Genomic DNA, 14,756 nt, shown 5'->3' with positions numbered 1-14,756 from the left:
AGATATGTGAAGACTTATTTGCTGCCTGACAAATCCCGCCAAGGAAAGAGAAAGACGAGCATCAAGCGGGACACCATCAATCCACTATATGATGAGACCTTTAGGGTATGTATCTGACCCGAGAGGGGACAAGGTTTTATGTCTTGTATAGCTTTGCTTCCTCAACATGGCTGGAAGACCGTGCCTGTGCCCAAGGAGTCATGGATGGCATGTGGTCCATATCCTCACCTCTTGGGGACAAGAACAAAGGTGAATTAGACTTCCTTAGATTTTTGTAAAGTTGGACATTCACATGATCACAAGGCTCAGTATAAAAACACACTTGAGGACCTGGAGACATGAGTCAGCAGTTAAGAGCACTGGCTGCTCTTGTAGAGAATCTGAGTTCAGTTCCCAGCACCTACATGGTGGCTCACAGCTGTCTGGAACTCCAGTTCCAGGGGATCCCATGTCATATTCTTACCTTGGTGTGCATCTATACCCAGGTACACATTCACATCAAATAACAAAAATACAATCTTTTAAAAAAGAAGTTATTTGAGGGACAGCAAGGTGACCCACATGGTATAAAGAGACTGGTGAATCCTGCAAACTGTCCTCTGATCTCTACAGTCATGCCATGACATGCTCGTGCATACACACATACACACGGCATTTATGTACTCACATACATGCATGCTTGCACACACACACACACACACACACATACACACACACACACACACACACACACACACACACACAAATAAGGAAAATGTAATTTAAAAAAGTAAAAGTAATTTGTGATAACGAGTTTACTCGACAACTAAAACCATCTGGTACGCTGAAGTACAGATCATGGGGACAGGTTGCTTTGGGTTTGGAAGAGTTCATTGTGGAGGAATAACTCCTAACTGGCCACCATGGGCTGCTTCCTTTCCATTCACAGTATGAGATTTCAGAATCTCTTCTGGCTCAGCGGACTTTGCAGTTTTCCGTTTGGCATCATGGTCGTTTCGGCAGAAACACTTTCCTTGGAGAAGCGGAGGTCCACATGGACTCTTGGAAGCTGGATAAGAAGCTGGACCATTGTCTCCCTTTACATGGAAAGGTAGTCCGCTTCAAAGCTCTTCACAGCTTGGTTCCCAGGTGGATTGTCTGCAGTGACCTCTGCTGGTCTGTGTCGGAAGTGGCTTTGCATGGAGCTGTCTGTAGAGTTCTGCCGCACCCTTCTGGCCTTTCTGAGTTTGGCAGCAATTTCAGAGGTTCTTGCACCTGGTAAGCAGGAGCAATTTCTTCTGTGTAAACCAGGCAAAGCAGGAAGCTACAGCATGCCAAGCTTTTTCTGCTAACCTTCCAGTGCCTGACTGTATCCTGACGTCCTAACTTGCACTTCCTCTCAAGTCTAACCTTTGGGGTGTTTCCTAATCTATACGTCTTCTTAAGCCAAACTTCTAGTTTTTCAAGCAAGAGGCAAAACATGGCTGTCCTCTTGGTCCTGTGCACAGGGCAGGGGACTTTTGCCTTAGAGATGGGACCTCAGATGGTTGTGTAGTAAGGTGGCATCATAGTGATAGGTAGCTTAATGCAGATGAGGACTAGAATCTTGCTTCTGTGACTTACTGGTAATGCAGCGAATTCACCTATCATCTGTGAGCGTCAGTTTAGCCTTCTACAAAATGATACAGCAGTGCTACTCCCTGATATGGGACTGAAGGAAGTCATCCTTTAGTGTGTAGCGCATAATCACCATTCCATCCATAGCTTATTACCATTCTGGTTAAATAGCTACATCAGAGACCTTTAGGCAGCAACTTCCTGTTTATCACAACAAATCGAAGACAAACCCCTTTAAAAGCTATAATAACATTTTGAATGTTTAAAACAAAGCACAGCACATAGAATATATTTGCAAGGATGGTCAAGAAGCTCAGAATAGGGCTGCCTCTAGGAAGAGGGCCTGATGTAGAAGAGAGATTCTCTTCTAACTGTTCCATTTTATTATTGTCTTTTAGGGTTTTTGTTTGTTTGTTTGTTTTAAACTTTTGAACTTTTACCCTGTTAAGAATATTAAGTGCAAAGTGATCTATCTATCTATCTATCTATCTATCTATCTATCTATCTATCTATCTAGTTCCAAGTTAAAACAATCAAAAATATCTTTTAAAAAAAGGGGAGGGGGCTGGAGAGATGGCTCAGTGGTTAAGAGCACTGACTGCTCTTTCAGAGGTCCTTAGTTCAATTCCCAGCAATCATATTGTGGCTCACAACCATCTATAATGTGATCTGATGCATACTGTATACATAATAAATAAATCTTAAAAAAATAAAACAACCAAAAATATGTAAAAAGAAAGTAAATCTCATTACTTAGAAATAGCCATTCTTAAGTATTTAAGTATACTTCTAGAATTTTTGTACTAAGCAGTACAGATGTTAACTTGCCATCTATCTATTATCTATACATACACATACATATGGTATTCTTTTTTGACCCAAGTGACTTCATATAAACCTTGTTGTTCATATATACATATGTATTATATATATACATATATATTCTAACACATATATTAACAATTTATCATAGGTATCCTTTTATGCCTTTACTTACAGATTTATTTCATTTTACTTGCTACATAATATTCTCTCACATTTTTATATTATAAATTGATTTACTAAACCCCTACTAGTGGGTACTTAAATTGTTATGTTTTAAAACTATGTTGTCCTATATTTTTTCCTTTTTGTTTGTTTGTTTTCAGTACTGGTGATCCAACCTAGAGTTTCACATATGCTAAACAAGTGCTGTGCTGATGGCTGATGAGCCATATCCTGACCCTTATCTTTCCTTCTTTGGGGAAAGTAGTTGTCACAGGAAGCCCTAGGGCCAAATAGCTGAGTAGTTTATGCCTCTAGTCATTTAATGCCTGTGGCCTTCCAGAAAACCTTGGTGACATTACATTTTTTCCACTTTAAATAGTCATAAAAGCAGGAAAGCAATTACTATCATGCTTATTAGAGCCTTAGAATTTCTTAAGAATTTGTCATGCAAATCATTCTTCCAGTGGCTTGGAGTTAGTACAATTATATTGCAAATGGCATTGTAAACCACCATGAATTGCCACCCAAAAATCTCTTCCATTAAAAGGAAAGTATGTGCTCTTTTGAAATATTTTCAGAAGACTGAAAATGTGCTGTGGAAACAAGCCTGCCAGCTTCTAATTAATACTAAACTCTGGATTTTTAAGAGTTCACTATAGTCAACACTCTAGGAATTAATAAATTGTATGGCTTATGAAACAAAATACTATTTTATCTTCCTCTATAAAGTTTAATACCTTGAAAATTTTTCCCTATATCTTATATTTAAAACTATCAAATCATTATTACTATAGTGTTATTTAATATGTAAACTGTATGTGCTATACATAAAATAAGGGTTTTAAAAACTAATTTTTTAGCTAAAAAGTTTAAAAATCATGTATTTCCTTTTAATATAAAAGACTCTATATTTAATGTTTCTGACCCCACCTCCAACAATCCATGTGTTGGCATTTTGTTTTCTCCTGATGACAACTCTTTCCCACTTCTTTTCTATCTTCCCCACAGACTAGCTTGTTTATTCTGGATATGCAGTCTGCCTGTTGAAACATAGGAGATTATGCCTTCCAGCATCAGCATGCTCAGTGGGGAGGATGTAGCTCTGCCCAGTCTCAAGAAACATGGGTAGATGAAAGGGCACATCTGCTTGTGCTGGGGAAAACTGGAGCATAAGGAAAGCAATACCCTGTGAGCTAAGAGAGTGAAGCACTTCAGCGGCCCAGAGCTACTTGCTCTGTGTCCTTGACTCTTGTGTTCACTCACTGTTATACCCATTCAGTCAAGCAGGTACTATGCTAACTGTTGGCCTTTCTAAAAGGAACAAAAGGAAACTTGACTCCTGTCCTTTTGGCCCAAGGATTCTAGAGGTAGAGAGATGTTCCCAAAAATATGTGAGTCAGAGCTGAGGACATATCTCAGAGGCAGATTATATGCTTAGCAGGTGTGAGGCCCTGGGCTTGATACCTGACACTGAAGCAAACAAGCAAACTGTCAAATGTTAAAATCTGTGTAGCAGCCTTTTACCTCACCCTAAAACCAGCACAACCCCCCTGCCCCTTTGAAAGTACCTTTATTTTAAAGAAGTGGTTGTATGTCTTTTTCACAAACAGGATACTATTGATGATGTTATAAAGTAAAGAAAGGTCGCTTTGATTTTTTTCCAGTCTGTTCTCCCTATTGTTGGATTCTTCTGTATCTTCTTGGGTTGTTTTCTTTGGTCTAATGGGAAAAAGCATGGACTCTGGAACCAGGGTATCTGAATCTGAATCCTGGGTCTGCTAATTATTGGTTGTGTGTTATGGGAAAATGACTCAACCTCTCTGTTTCTTTATTCATTAGCCCAAAAATGAGGGTAATACCTATATCATAGAGATTACTTTAGGAATTAATGATATATTTATGCCTCTAATAATACTGTCTGGAAAATAGTAAGTGCTATATTAGAGACAGTGATACAAAGGATTACACAATGCAGTTCACATGTATATTTTTAGTATATTTTATGTTTATACTTAATATGAGATTTTCTTCTAATTCTTGCTTTATTAACTTACTAGGAAGTATATCTGTTATATTTTCCCTTTTCAGAAAGTACAAATTGGATATAGTCTTATTTTAGGATATAAATGAAAACATAGATTTAGGTTTATTTTACCCAACATGTACAAGATAGATTTTTATAGGTATATGACTAAGTATGTGTTATATTCAACCAGGATTTGAATAAAAAATCATTTCTAGGAACAGTTGATACATGGCCAGGATAGGTAGCATGGCTGGAGTCGTCTAGGTTCTGTTTTATCTAGCTGGATTTTAAGAGGAAGATCATGTTCATGCTATGACTGAGGAGAGGAAAGCCAGCTGGTTTCTTTTCTGCAGTGATCTGTCTTTACTTGCACGTGGGCTTTCAGAGATAGCTTGTGTTCTTTCTGAGAACCTCATGCCACATGTCACATGAAGGCATTAAAGTCACTCTTAACCCTGCCTGCATTCACTGATACTTAGATTGCTTCCACTTTGTGGCTGTTACTAACAATTCTGGTAGCAAGATTCTCAATCATATATCATTCGCTCCTTTGTGATTTTTATGGCCATCTTGTTGGCATATCTTTGGGATTATTTGGAATCTAGTAATCATATCCCCAGAGTGCACAGTAGTGTTCCTCACTTCTTCTGGATCTCCTCCCGAAGAGACTGCCAAAGAAAACCGTAGCTGCTGTGGGATTGTAGCCATAAAAAAGGGACTGTCTTGTGCCACGAGCCTGTGCTTAGGATAATGGTATCTATTTACTTTCTTTATTTTTGAGATAGAGTCTGGCTGTGTGTTCCAGGTTGGCCTCAAATCTGTGGTCCTTTCACTTCTGCCTCCCCAGTGCTAGGACTACAGAGGCGAACCACCACACTGTCCTATGGGAACAAGTTTATAATCCTCCCAGGGTGAGAGGTCCCAGTGCTCCCTGAGAGGGCTGATTTCACTGGTTGGGTTTCCCTATGTTTCAGATCAGTGCCGAGTCCCTGGCTGGCTTGCCAGCACACAAAGGCGAATTGGTGGTTTCCTTGAAATACATCCCAGCCTCCAAACCCCCTGTTGGAGGTGACCGGAAAAAGAGTGAGTTTTCTTTGGGGCCTTGGATCCAGCTTGTAGGCTTCTATACAGGGTCTATGAGAGATTGGTTGCTGGCACTGTTGGCTAGGGCAGACTGGGGTGTTTCCTGGATCTTGTAGGCAGGAGTCCCTTCCTAAGGAAGCCTTTACCAAGCTTAAGTGGAAGGAAATACCAAAGTGCTGGCATTCCTTTTAGATGACTTTTAGGCGGTTGATGTGATTTGGTCTTAGTCCATCATTGTCAAGCTACTAAGAAGGCAGAAGAGAATAGGAGCTTTGTGTCCGAGAAAGGTGCTTGGAAGGAGTGGTAAAGTATGAAGACTAGGAAGGGCATGGCTAAGTCACTCAATATGGCCAACACGGTACTGGTGACTGTGGATGCTTAGAGAAGAGAAGCATAGTATTTGTCTTCCAAGGACACATTTTTTAAGAAAAGTCATCATGTGTCCAAACTAGCCACCTATGAGGGTGTTGGAGAGTGCTTTGCCAAGGAAGTGATATTGAAACTGGACCTTGAGATTATACCAGGCACAAAGGAACAAAGATAAAAGAGAGGAGCAGTTTTGGAAGAAGGGACGGAGCTTGAACAGGTTCTTAAAGAGCTTGGTAGTTGGGGCAAAGTAGTGGGTTCCTATAGTCCCAGCACTTGGGAGGCTGAGGCAGGAGGATTAAAGTGAATTTTCAAGCTGGATAGGTTATACACTGAGTTATAGGCCAGACTTGGCTATAGAGTAAGACCTTATCTTAAAAAAAAAAAGAAAAGCTAAAACAAAAGAAAAATAATTATAAAGATTGTAAGTAGGAGATGCAATTTAGTTCATATAGTGCATGCATAGCACATATAAAGACCTCTGTTGTATGCACAGAGCACTTAATAAGCTGACACTTGCGAGGTGGAGGCAGAATGATCAGAAGGTGATTAGCTACATAGTAAATTTGAGGCAAGCCTGGGCTACATGAGACTCTGTTTTGAAAAAAAAAAAAAGCTCAGCCTATATATACCTAATAAATGTGGGGTTGTGAAGTCGTAGGTCAGTGATCCTCAGTTATGGTGGAGCTGGAGTTACGATGTGAATGGGTATGTATATGAGTACAGCTGGGATCGGAAGTGAGTCTGGAGCCAACTAAAAAAGAAAAAGGGGCTTGAATGAAGAGTTCAACTTGATCTGCTGGCAATGGTAAACCAAAGTGGAGATTTGAGGAAGCACTACGTCCCAAAGAGTGTGGCGTGTGTGGAGAATGACTAGAAGAGAAGCGAAGACAGAACCTTTGGGCACAGCACCATTTAAAGCGTAGAAGAGATGGAAAATGTCAATGAGGGAGAGGGTTATCAGGACACGGAAAGAAAGGCTATCAGGGAGTTTGAAGAGGAGGTGACCAGGAGCTGCCAACACTCTCCAGACACTCTAAGCAGCCAGGCCAGAGGAGGACTGAGAAGATAACAGCTTGTTACAATTAGGTTGGAAGGTATGGATGGAATCTGATTTTCACAAGAAACTAGGCTGAGTGGATGAGGCAAAGAAGCAGAGGTGATGTGCGTGGTCAATTCTTTGCCGGTGTAATTAGTGATCCTGAAAGGAAAGAAAGGCACAGAGAACAGCTTCAAAAGGATTAGATCGAAGGGAGGGAGGTTTTATTTTAAAATGGATATTAAAAAAAAAAGAAAGAAACATTAAGTTCAGCATGTGTTTAGACTGAGGGCAAGAGAACAGTCTGGGGAAAGGATATTCAGAATGGTAGGTGGAGGGTGGAAATTGGTGGTGCTCTGGTGAGTCCTGTGCAGTAAGGGGTGAGGCCAAGGACTCAGCAGAGGAATTCCTGCTTTAATTGGTTTGCAAATGACAGGCAACTCTGCTTCTTTTAGCCTCAGTTGACTCATGTATAAAATGAGGACAATCAATAGTGTGTATCTCATAGGACTAAATGGAGAAATTAAATGCTTAAGGTGGCATGTGGTTCATAGCAAGCTTTTAATGAGCATTTGTTGCTATCGGGTTTATTAATTGAGTTCCTACTGCTTATGCTTGGGCACTGTGCTAGGAACAAAGGATGCAGGCATGATTCAGTTAAGGAGTTTGCTGTATCCCAAAGCAAGGAGAGGAAATGCTATATAGTTAAAGCTCAGGATACACCTGGTGGCATGGCGTTCACTTGCAATGGCCGACATCCCTTACAGGTAAAGGTGGGGAAGGGGGAGAACTCCAGGTGTGGATCAAAGAAGCCAAGAACCTGACGGCTGCCAAATCAGGAGGGACTTCAGACAGCTTTGTCAAGGGGTGAGTCCCTGGACCAGCATCAAACTAACCAGTTATAGAACAATCAAGTTAGTGGGGAACTCAATGTAATTCTCCACAGTAGATCCTACCCTCATCAGTAGCTTTGTTTCTGAAATTAGGTAATGGTACAATCTCTACCACTGCCTTTGCACTGGTCTGAGATCAGTTTGGTCTCAACTCTGGGGCTAGCTTTCAAAGGGGAGGGTGATAGACAGGTTCTGACTTTCTCAGACTATACCTCTTCCTTAATCCTAGATGGAAATTCCATGTCCTATGACTGTCTAGATTTGGGGTTCAGGGCTCTGTTGTCCATAATTTTGAAGCACTCTAAGTTTCCTCTGTATCATGTACTGACTTCAGCTCCCTAAGAAGTCCTATTGCACTAAACATGCATACTTCGTAATGGTTTCATTTACTTTGAGTGAGAAATGTGGAAGCACATATTTAAACTCTTCCTTGCTAGAGCATCGGCCACAGCATGACTAACATTCTCACTTTCTCTCCAGGTTTAAAGGAAGTAGATGATCTAGTGCAAGTAGTGGGAAGTGTGGCTCAGCAGATTCAAAGCAGGGTTGTGAACTTGGACCTGGGTGCTGGCTTACCATCCTGGGCTAAGCCTGTGGTAGGGTCAAGGGAACTGAGATATCTTGCCAGCTTGAGTAGGTGTTGATGATTCCCCACCCTCTGCCAGATACCTCCTTCCCATGAGGAACAAGGCCAGTAAGCGTAAAACTCCTGTGCTGAAGAAGACTCTGAATCCCCACTACAACCATACATTTGTCTACAATGGTGTGAGGCTGGAAGATCTGCAACACATGTGCCTGGAGCTGACTGTATGGGACCGGGAGCCCCTGGCCAGCAATGACTTCCTGGGAGGGGTCAGACTGGGTGTTGGCACTGGTGAGACTCTCTCTTCCCCATCTGATTACCACTTGTCTTAAAGGCCTCTTGTCTCTCCTACTCTTCCCACCTCTTGCCCATCTCAAGGTACAAAGCTCTTTTTTGACAGAAATTTTCTCCCTTTATAGAAACATCCAACAAGTGTCTCTCTTTTCTTTCCACCTCTCGCTCACAACAATGTATAAAGCTCTTTTCTGACAAAATTTTTCTTCCTTTATATAAACATACAACATGCACTTATTGAATGCCTGCTACCTGCTAGGACACTTGAATTCATACAGTGTTCTATGTACAGAAAGGGGACCCTGAAAGCCAGGAACTTCATCCTCCTCCTACAAAAGAACATTCAAAACTACCTAAATACCTGAATTGTGATGTCTGTATTCTATCTTGCTATAGCGAGAAGGGTCCTTGCCAGCAAACCTTCATTCTTCAAGGATTCTTGGTTACCTACTGCTTCTCAAGGGTTCTGCTTCTACAATAACTGTGATCGTCTGTGTGATCAATGCCATTTGATTTGATTATTGAAGGTGAATGTATATCTTCTCTGGCGATACCAATCTCTTTGTTCATGTCTTTCTTTGTTTTGAGACAGGATCTCATATAGCCCAGATTGGCCTTGAACTCCTGATACTCCTCCCTTTACCTCTCTAGTGCTAAGATAATAGACATATACTAACCTGTTCAGGCCTACTTTGATTAGGGAAGAAGTAAATCTTCCATTGGCCATATGTCCCACTCACTCTAAAAAGAATGCCCTCTATTTCCTGGCCTTTCCTTAAATTCTTAGTCCATGTGATATAACTCCCATTCTTCTGCTCTTCTGAGTTCATGCCAAAAATGAGGTGATTATTTCACTAAATAGAGCAGATCGCTCCCTTTTCTTGAAATGCTTACCACTTATTGCCTTCTTCAACTCCCTTTGATTCCATTGTATACCACTTCTCAATCTCCTTCTTCGGTTCTTCATTTTGTACTCAGATTTGAAATGATGGTACTTTCTGGGCTCAGTCTGGAATGCTCATTTTTCCTCTTTTTATAGTCTTGATTACATCTATCCAAACTTTTGACATTGTGATATAATGACATTTGCTTTGTTTGTTTGTTTTGTTGGGTTTTTTTGTTTTGTTTTGTTTTTTCAAGACAGGGTTCCTCTGTGTAGCCTTGCCTGTCCTGGACTCACTTTGTAGACCAGGCTGGCCTCGAACTCACAGAGATCCACCTGTGTCCCTAAATGCTGGGATTATAGGCGTGTGCCACCGCACCTGATTATGACATTTTCAAGTATAGTGTTCACACTCAAGAACTGTGCAATTGAGTTACAAAAGAATCATAAAAAGTAAACAAACAAAAACTTCATTGTTTTAATTAGTTATGATCTTGTGTTGGACCACATTCATAACTATCCTTAGCTCCATGCAGTTCTGGTTGGACATATCTGCTTGATTCTTAAGGCCTTGAATACTACTCGTATATGAATAACTAACAGAAAGCATCTACAATGATATTTTTTCAATGTAAGCTTCTTTATGTTGGTTCCCTGTTTAAAGCCTTTCAGTGTCTTTTTCTCATATGTAGAAATTCTTCCCAAGTCTACAGACTCCTTGTTATCTGGACTCTTCCTTTTTTATCCTTCCTGTATCATTTCCCTGCTCACTCATTGCGTTCCAACTGTTATAACTTTTACTCTGCTCTCCAAATATATCAAGTTACTTCCTACTTTGGGACTTTGTACTCATTGTCTTTTCTATTCACATGTGTGCTGCTCAGGGTAGAGACATTCTTTGTGTGTTCATCATATTTCCAAACTGGCATATAATAGGCACTCAGGACATGTTCATTGAATTAATTAATTACTATTCAATAGAATAGGATTAAGAGCACATAATCCTAACTTTAGGCCGAGAATTTACAGCTGTAGAAAAAGGCGTTCAGAGGTTTGGCATGGTTGTGCATGCCCATGATGTCAGCACTTTGTGGACAGAGTCAGAAGATTGCCACAAGTTCAAGGCCAACAATGGTTTCAGCATGAAATCCTGTCTTCAACAATAAAAACAAAAATGATAAGGTGTTCAAATTTCTAAAAATGTTAAGTCAAGGTCCCATGTGTAGATTAATACTCTAGTTATTAGCCAGCCCACTATCTTCTTACAATATATGCAATTAACTGTAATTAAAAAACAAACCAAAAACTCAAGTTGCCAGTGACAGAAGGGTAGCACTTCTGGTATGGGATGTCAGACACCAGAGCTCTGAACAGGCCAATAAGCAACAAACCTCCATTGACATAATGTCATTTCAAGTCCTATATCATCAGCCTGTACCTACCCAATTGTCTCGGGAGCACAAGTATTTGTAGACTCAGCTTGCCAGCTTGCTGTCCCCAGCAGTTTATCTTCACTATACAATGTCTTTTCTGGGCTGGATTCCTTTGCTATATAATCCATCCTCCCTGATGAGCTCAGTGGGAGGACTATGTTCAGTCTCCTCTGATGTTTTTCCTCAGGGATCAGTAATGGCGAAGTGGTGGACTGGATGGATTCGACTGGTGAGGAAGTGAGCCTGTGGCAGAAGATGCGACAGTACCCAGGGTCTTGGGCAGAAGGAACTCTGCAGCTACGTTCTTCAATGGTCAAACAGAAGCTGGGTGTATGAGTCCCTGTCCTCATCTACAGGTGCAGCCCTGGGTAGTCCAAGTCAAAAGAAGCAACGCAACCACAAGGAATGATTACTAATTTAATGTGTATGTGTATGTGTGTGTGTTTGTATAAACATATATTTCTGCAGATCTTATTTTACTAGCTAGTGTGACACAGGCATGTTCCTCCTGTGAAATCAGCCCAAGAATATAAGGGTCTTTTCAAATGGTTTTTATTTATCTCTAGTCTAGTATATTTGCTGAGTACATAGTTGCCTTTATCTTTCTATGGTTTAACTACCTTTAAAAACCTTTTACAACAAGTCCCTACCTTCTATCTTGTTATTCTTATTCCTACATCCCCTAGACATGTTTTTGACATTAGTTCGAGTTTTGGGGTCTAGGTGAGCCTGATTGAAGGTGAAGGCTCTTGGAAGCTGGGTTTCATTATGAAAGATAGTAGACTACAGGAATGGCCTATAAAAGTAGTCCTTCCCCTCTCGTTTGTATTTCATCTCATTATCTACATTAATATACTTCTAGAACCTGCCTTTTAACTTTTTTGTTTTTAAGTAATTTTCACCATGCTTGAGTATAGTGGTTTTCTTTGAAATGCAACGAAAATTCCCCAGTTCCTTCCTAGGCCTTTGGGGAGCCTTATAATGGAGTCACTTTAGAAAAATCACTTTAATTAGATAATGGCTTTTTCACTGAGACACTAACATGCCCTGTGAGACCTCCTAGCCGATCCCAGATGATCTAAGTGATTCTTAATGAAGTTTTCACAGCCCATGCTGAATTCCCTGTTTTACACTGTTACAGAAATTATTAGAGAGAAATGTCCTTATTTCCCTCATGGAAGATGACACATCTTTACTCTCATGTACTATAGTTTTCTTCAAGTTTGTGTCTGGGATATTCTGCAACCTAGAACACAGTCTGTATACCTCTGTCTCAGCCAGAAGAGCCAAAGACTGTCTAAACCAACACAGTGCTACCCCAGGCTGGGGACTATTACCACCCCATGAAAATGTAGATGGACCCAGACAGCTATTCTAACTTTTGACTTAATATATTTTCCGTTCCCGTTTTTTATTGTTTCCTAAATTTGACCTAGGTATAACATGGGAATAGTGTGTCAAAACTTACAAGAGGGTTCTAGTGAGCTTTCATTTCCTGCTACTCACTTTTCTAAACTGGACTTTTCATTCATATCAGTCTGTCTATCTATACAAAGGTGTATGTGGAAGGTGTCTATACCAGAGAAGAAATCCCTGTCAATGGAGCCAGCTGTAAGTTTACTTTCCTGTAAGGTCACTAGACTGCAGGCAGCTAGAGTGGTTAACATTGTAGGTATGAATTGCATAGAATGTTCTTTGAAGATCCCTTCAATATGGATTGCTACTGTAATGGAAGCCTAACTCAAGAGCCCAGGCACATTCTTGTTCTTTGGTATTCCACCTCAACATGCATGTGTGTGTTTCAATAAAGCTTTCTCACTTGAGTGTTTACATTTGTTTACATCAGACTTCTTTTGTCTCGGATGTCCTGACTTATTGCCATCACTTTCACTCATAGCTTGAAGGTCAGAACCAGAGAAAGAAATGCATCTTGTATACTAGAAGAAAATAGGCCTTTTCCCACATTGCTGCCTGATATTTGGCTGAGCCTGGATTCCTTGTCCCATGTGTTTAGAATCTTAGGGTAGCATCACTTTTCTCTCTCTCAGGTACCAATAGCTGTTGGCTTTGTAGATTGACCCTTGCTGGAGAAAGAAGAGAGATGATGTTCCTACAGGCATGAGGGGACACATTCCTTACTACCAGTACTTCTTTCTAGATTATTCAGTTCCTCGGGGAGGTACAGATTTTTTCCTCATCTCTCCATTATTTAGATTTGAGAGCTAAATCACAGATGCCAGACAACTCACCTTTGAAATTGAAGGCTCTGAGTTTCTAGCTAAAGCTCCAGTGATTCTTGACCTCTGCAAAAGTGTGTTTGGAAAAGAAACATGTATCTTGTACAAAACGTTTTACATAATATTGCCTGACTGTTTCCAACACCTTACGAAGCAGGAGCCTTCCCTTCTTGCAGCTGAAGAAACACGAGCTCTTTATCAGTGGCAGAATCGAACTTTGAATCTGGGTCTGACTCTACCCTTGCCTCCTGTGAGAAAGGTGTCTGTTAAGGGCAAAGCCTCAATCAAAAGGGTGGTTCATCTCTTCTAGAAAACCTTAGAGAAATGGAAATAATTTACAAAGGAAGACAATAAGAATGCCTTGGATATCACCAAGCCATCTGAGTGGCAACATAGCTTGTCCTTGTGTGTGTGTATGTATGAGAGAGATACAGGAGGGAGAAGGAGGCAGGGAGGGAGGAGGAAAAGAGTGGTAGAAAGGGAGAGAGGGACGGAGAAGAGAGCAGGAGGAGAAGGGAAGAGGAAAGGGAGCTGCAGAGGAAGGAATTAAGTGACTCTCATCATGCCAGCCCCTTTGTGTCTGACTGCTTGTGGCCCTGATTCTTAATCCCTGTCTTTTCCCCCCACTTGGATTTCTTAAGTCATATTCTATAAAGGACTACAAAGGAGGTTCCTACAGAAGTCAAGATTGATTTGATGACTCAAAATGAAAACAAAAGCCCCTAAAGTTGTTCTAAGGCCCAGTTCCTTGAAACATTGCCATGCAAGGGTCAGGCCCAGCTGGGTACTTTAGGCCAGAGGCAGTGGGGCCCTGTGTTATCTTCAGTCCCTTTGACCTGCTAGCATGCCCTGGCTTGCCCCTTGACGTGTAAAGAGAAGGAGAACACTCATCTTTTCCAATGCTCTGTCTTTGCCTTTGGAAACAGAGACCATGTGGGACCAGAAATTTCCTACATGTGCTTATTGTTTTTCACCTTCTGCCTATGATTTGCCTTCTGCCTTTCAAAGCTCTGGTATCCCTTGCAAGGGAAAATGAAGAAAGGGGTTTCCCCCCTCTTCCCTGTCTGATAATTGCTTCCATGTTCCCCTCCATTGAGCAACTGGCTGACTTCCTGTTTTGCCTTTGAAAACTGGGATTTCCACTAAAACCCCAGGTGAAATGGCTTCTGTCTGATTCAGTGCTACCTCCCAGCCATTGTGGGCTTGTGATTTATGTCTTACCACTCTGCTTTAAAGAGGAATTTTCCTGGGCTGAGAGCCTTTTGTTTTGTTCCTTCCTCCTGGGCCCACTGTGAATATTGTATCCATAGAAGATAGGACCTTTCCCCTTAGAGTG

At 41.0% G+C, this 14,756-nt stretch overlaps 1 protein-coding gene across 4 annotated transcripts in view; it reads left to right on the top strand.

The window, feature by feature from the left end:
- Sytl4 (synaptotagmin like 4) overlaps positions 1–11,946 on the top strand; it is a 47,478-nt gene extending 35,532 nt beyond the window's left edge. The window contains exons 12-17 of one of the 4 annotated variants that reach the window (XM_051141421.1): positions 3–105; positions 929–1,090; positions 5,584–5,692; positions 7,865–7,964; positions 8,656–8,864; positions 11,371–11,946. In XM_051141421.1, the coding sequence (XP_050997378.1) occupies positions 3–105; positions 929–1,090; positions 5,584–5,692; positions 7,865–7,964; positions 8,656–8,864; positions 11,371–11,519 (832 nt within the window). In that variant the 3' untranslated portion in view covers positions 11,520–11,946. The remainder of the gene's footprint in view (positions 1–2; positions 106–928; positions 1,091–5,583; positions 5,693–7,864; positions 7,965–8,655; positions 8,865–11,370) is intronic. The other 3 variants (XM_051141423.1, XM_051141422.1, XM_051141424.1) reach the window with 3 other exon arrangements.
- Positions 11,947–14,756: the final 2,810 nt, after the last annotated feature.

This window comes from Acomys russatus, chromosome X (assembly GCF_903995435.1).
Source record: "Acomys russatus chromosome X, mAcoRus1.1, whole genome shotgun sequence".
In the NCBI taxonomy this organism is placed as follows: domain Eukaryota; kingdom Metazoa; phylum Chordata; class Mammalia; order Rodentia; family Muridae; genus Acomys; species Acomys russatus.
This window is presented reverse-complemented; position numbering and strand designations above follow the sequence as displayed.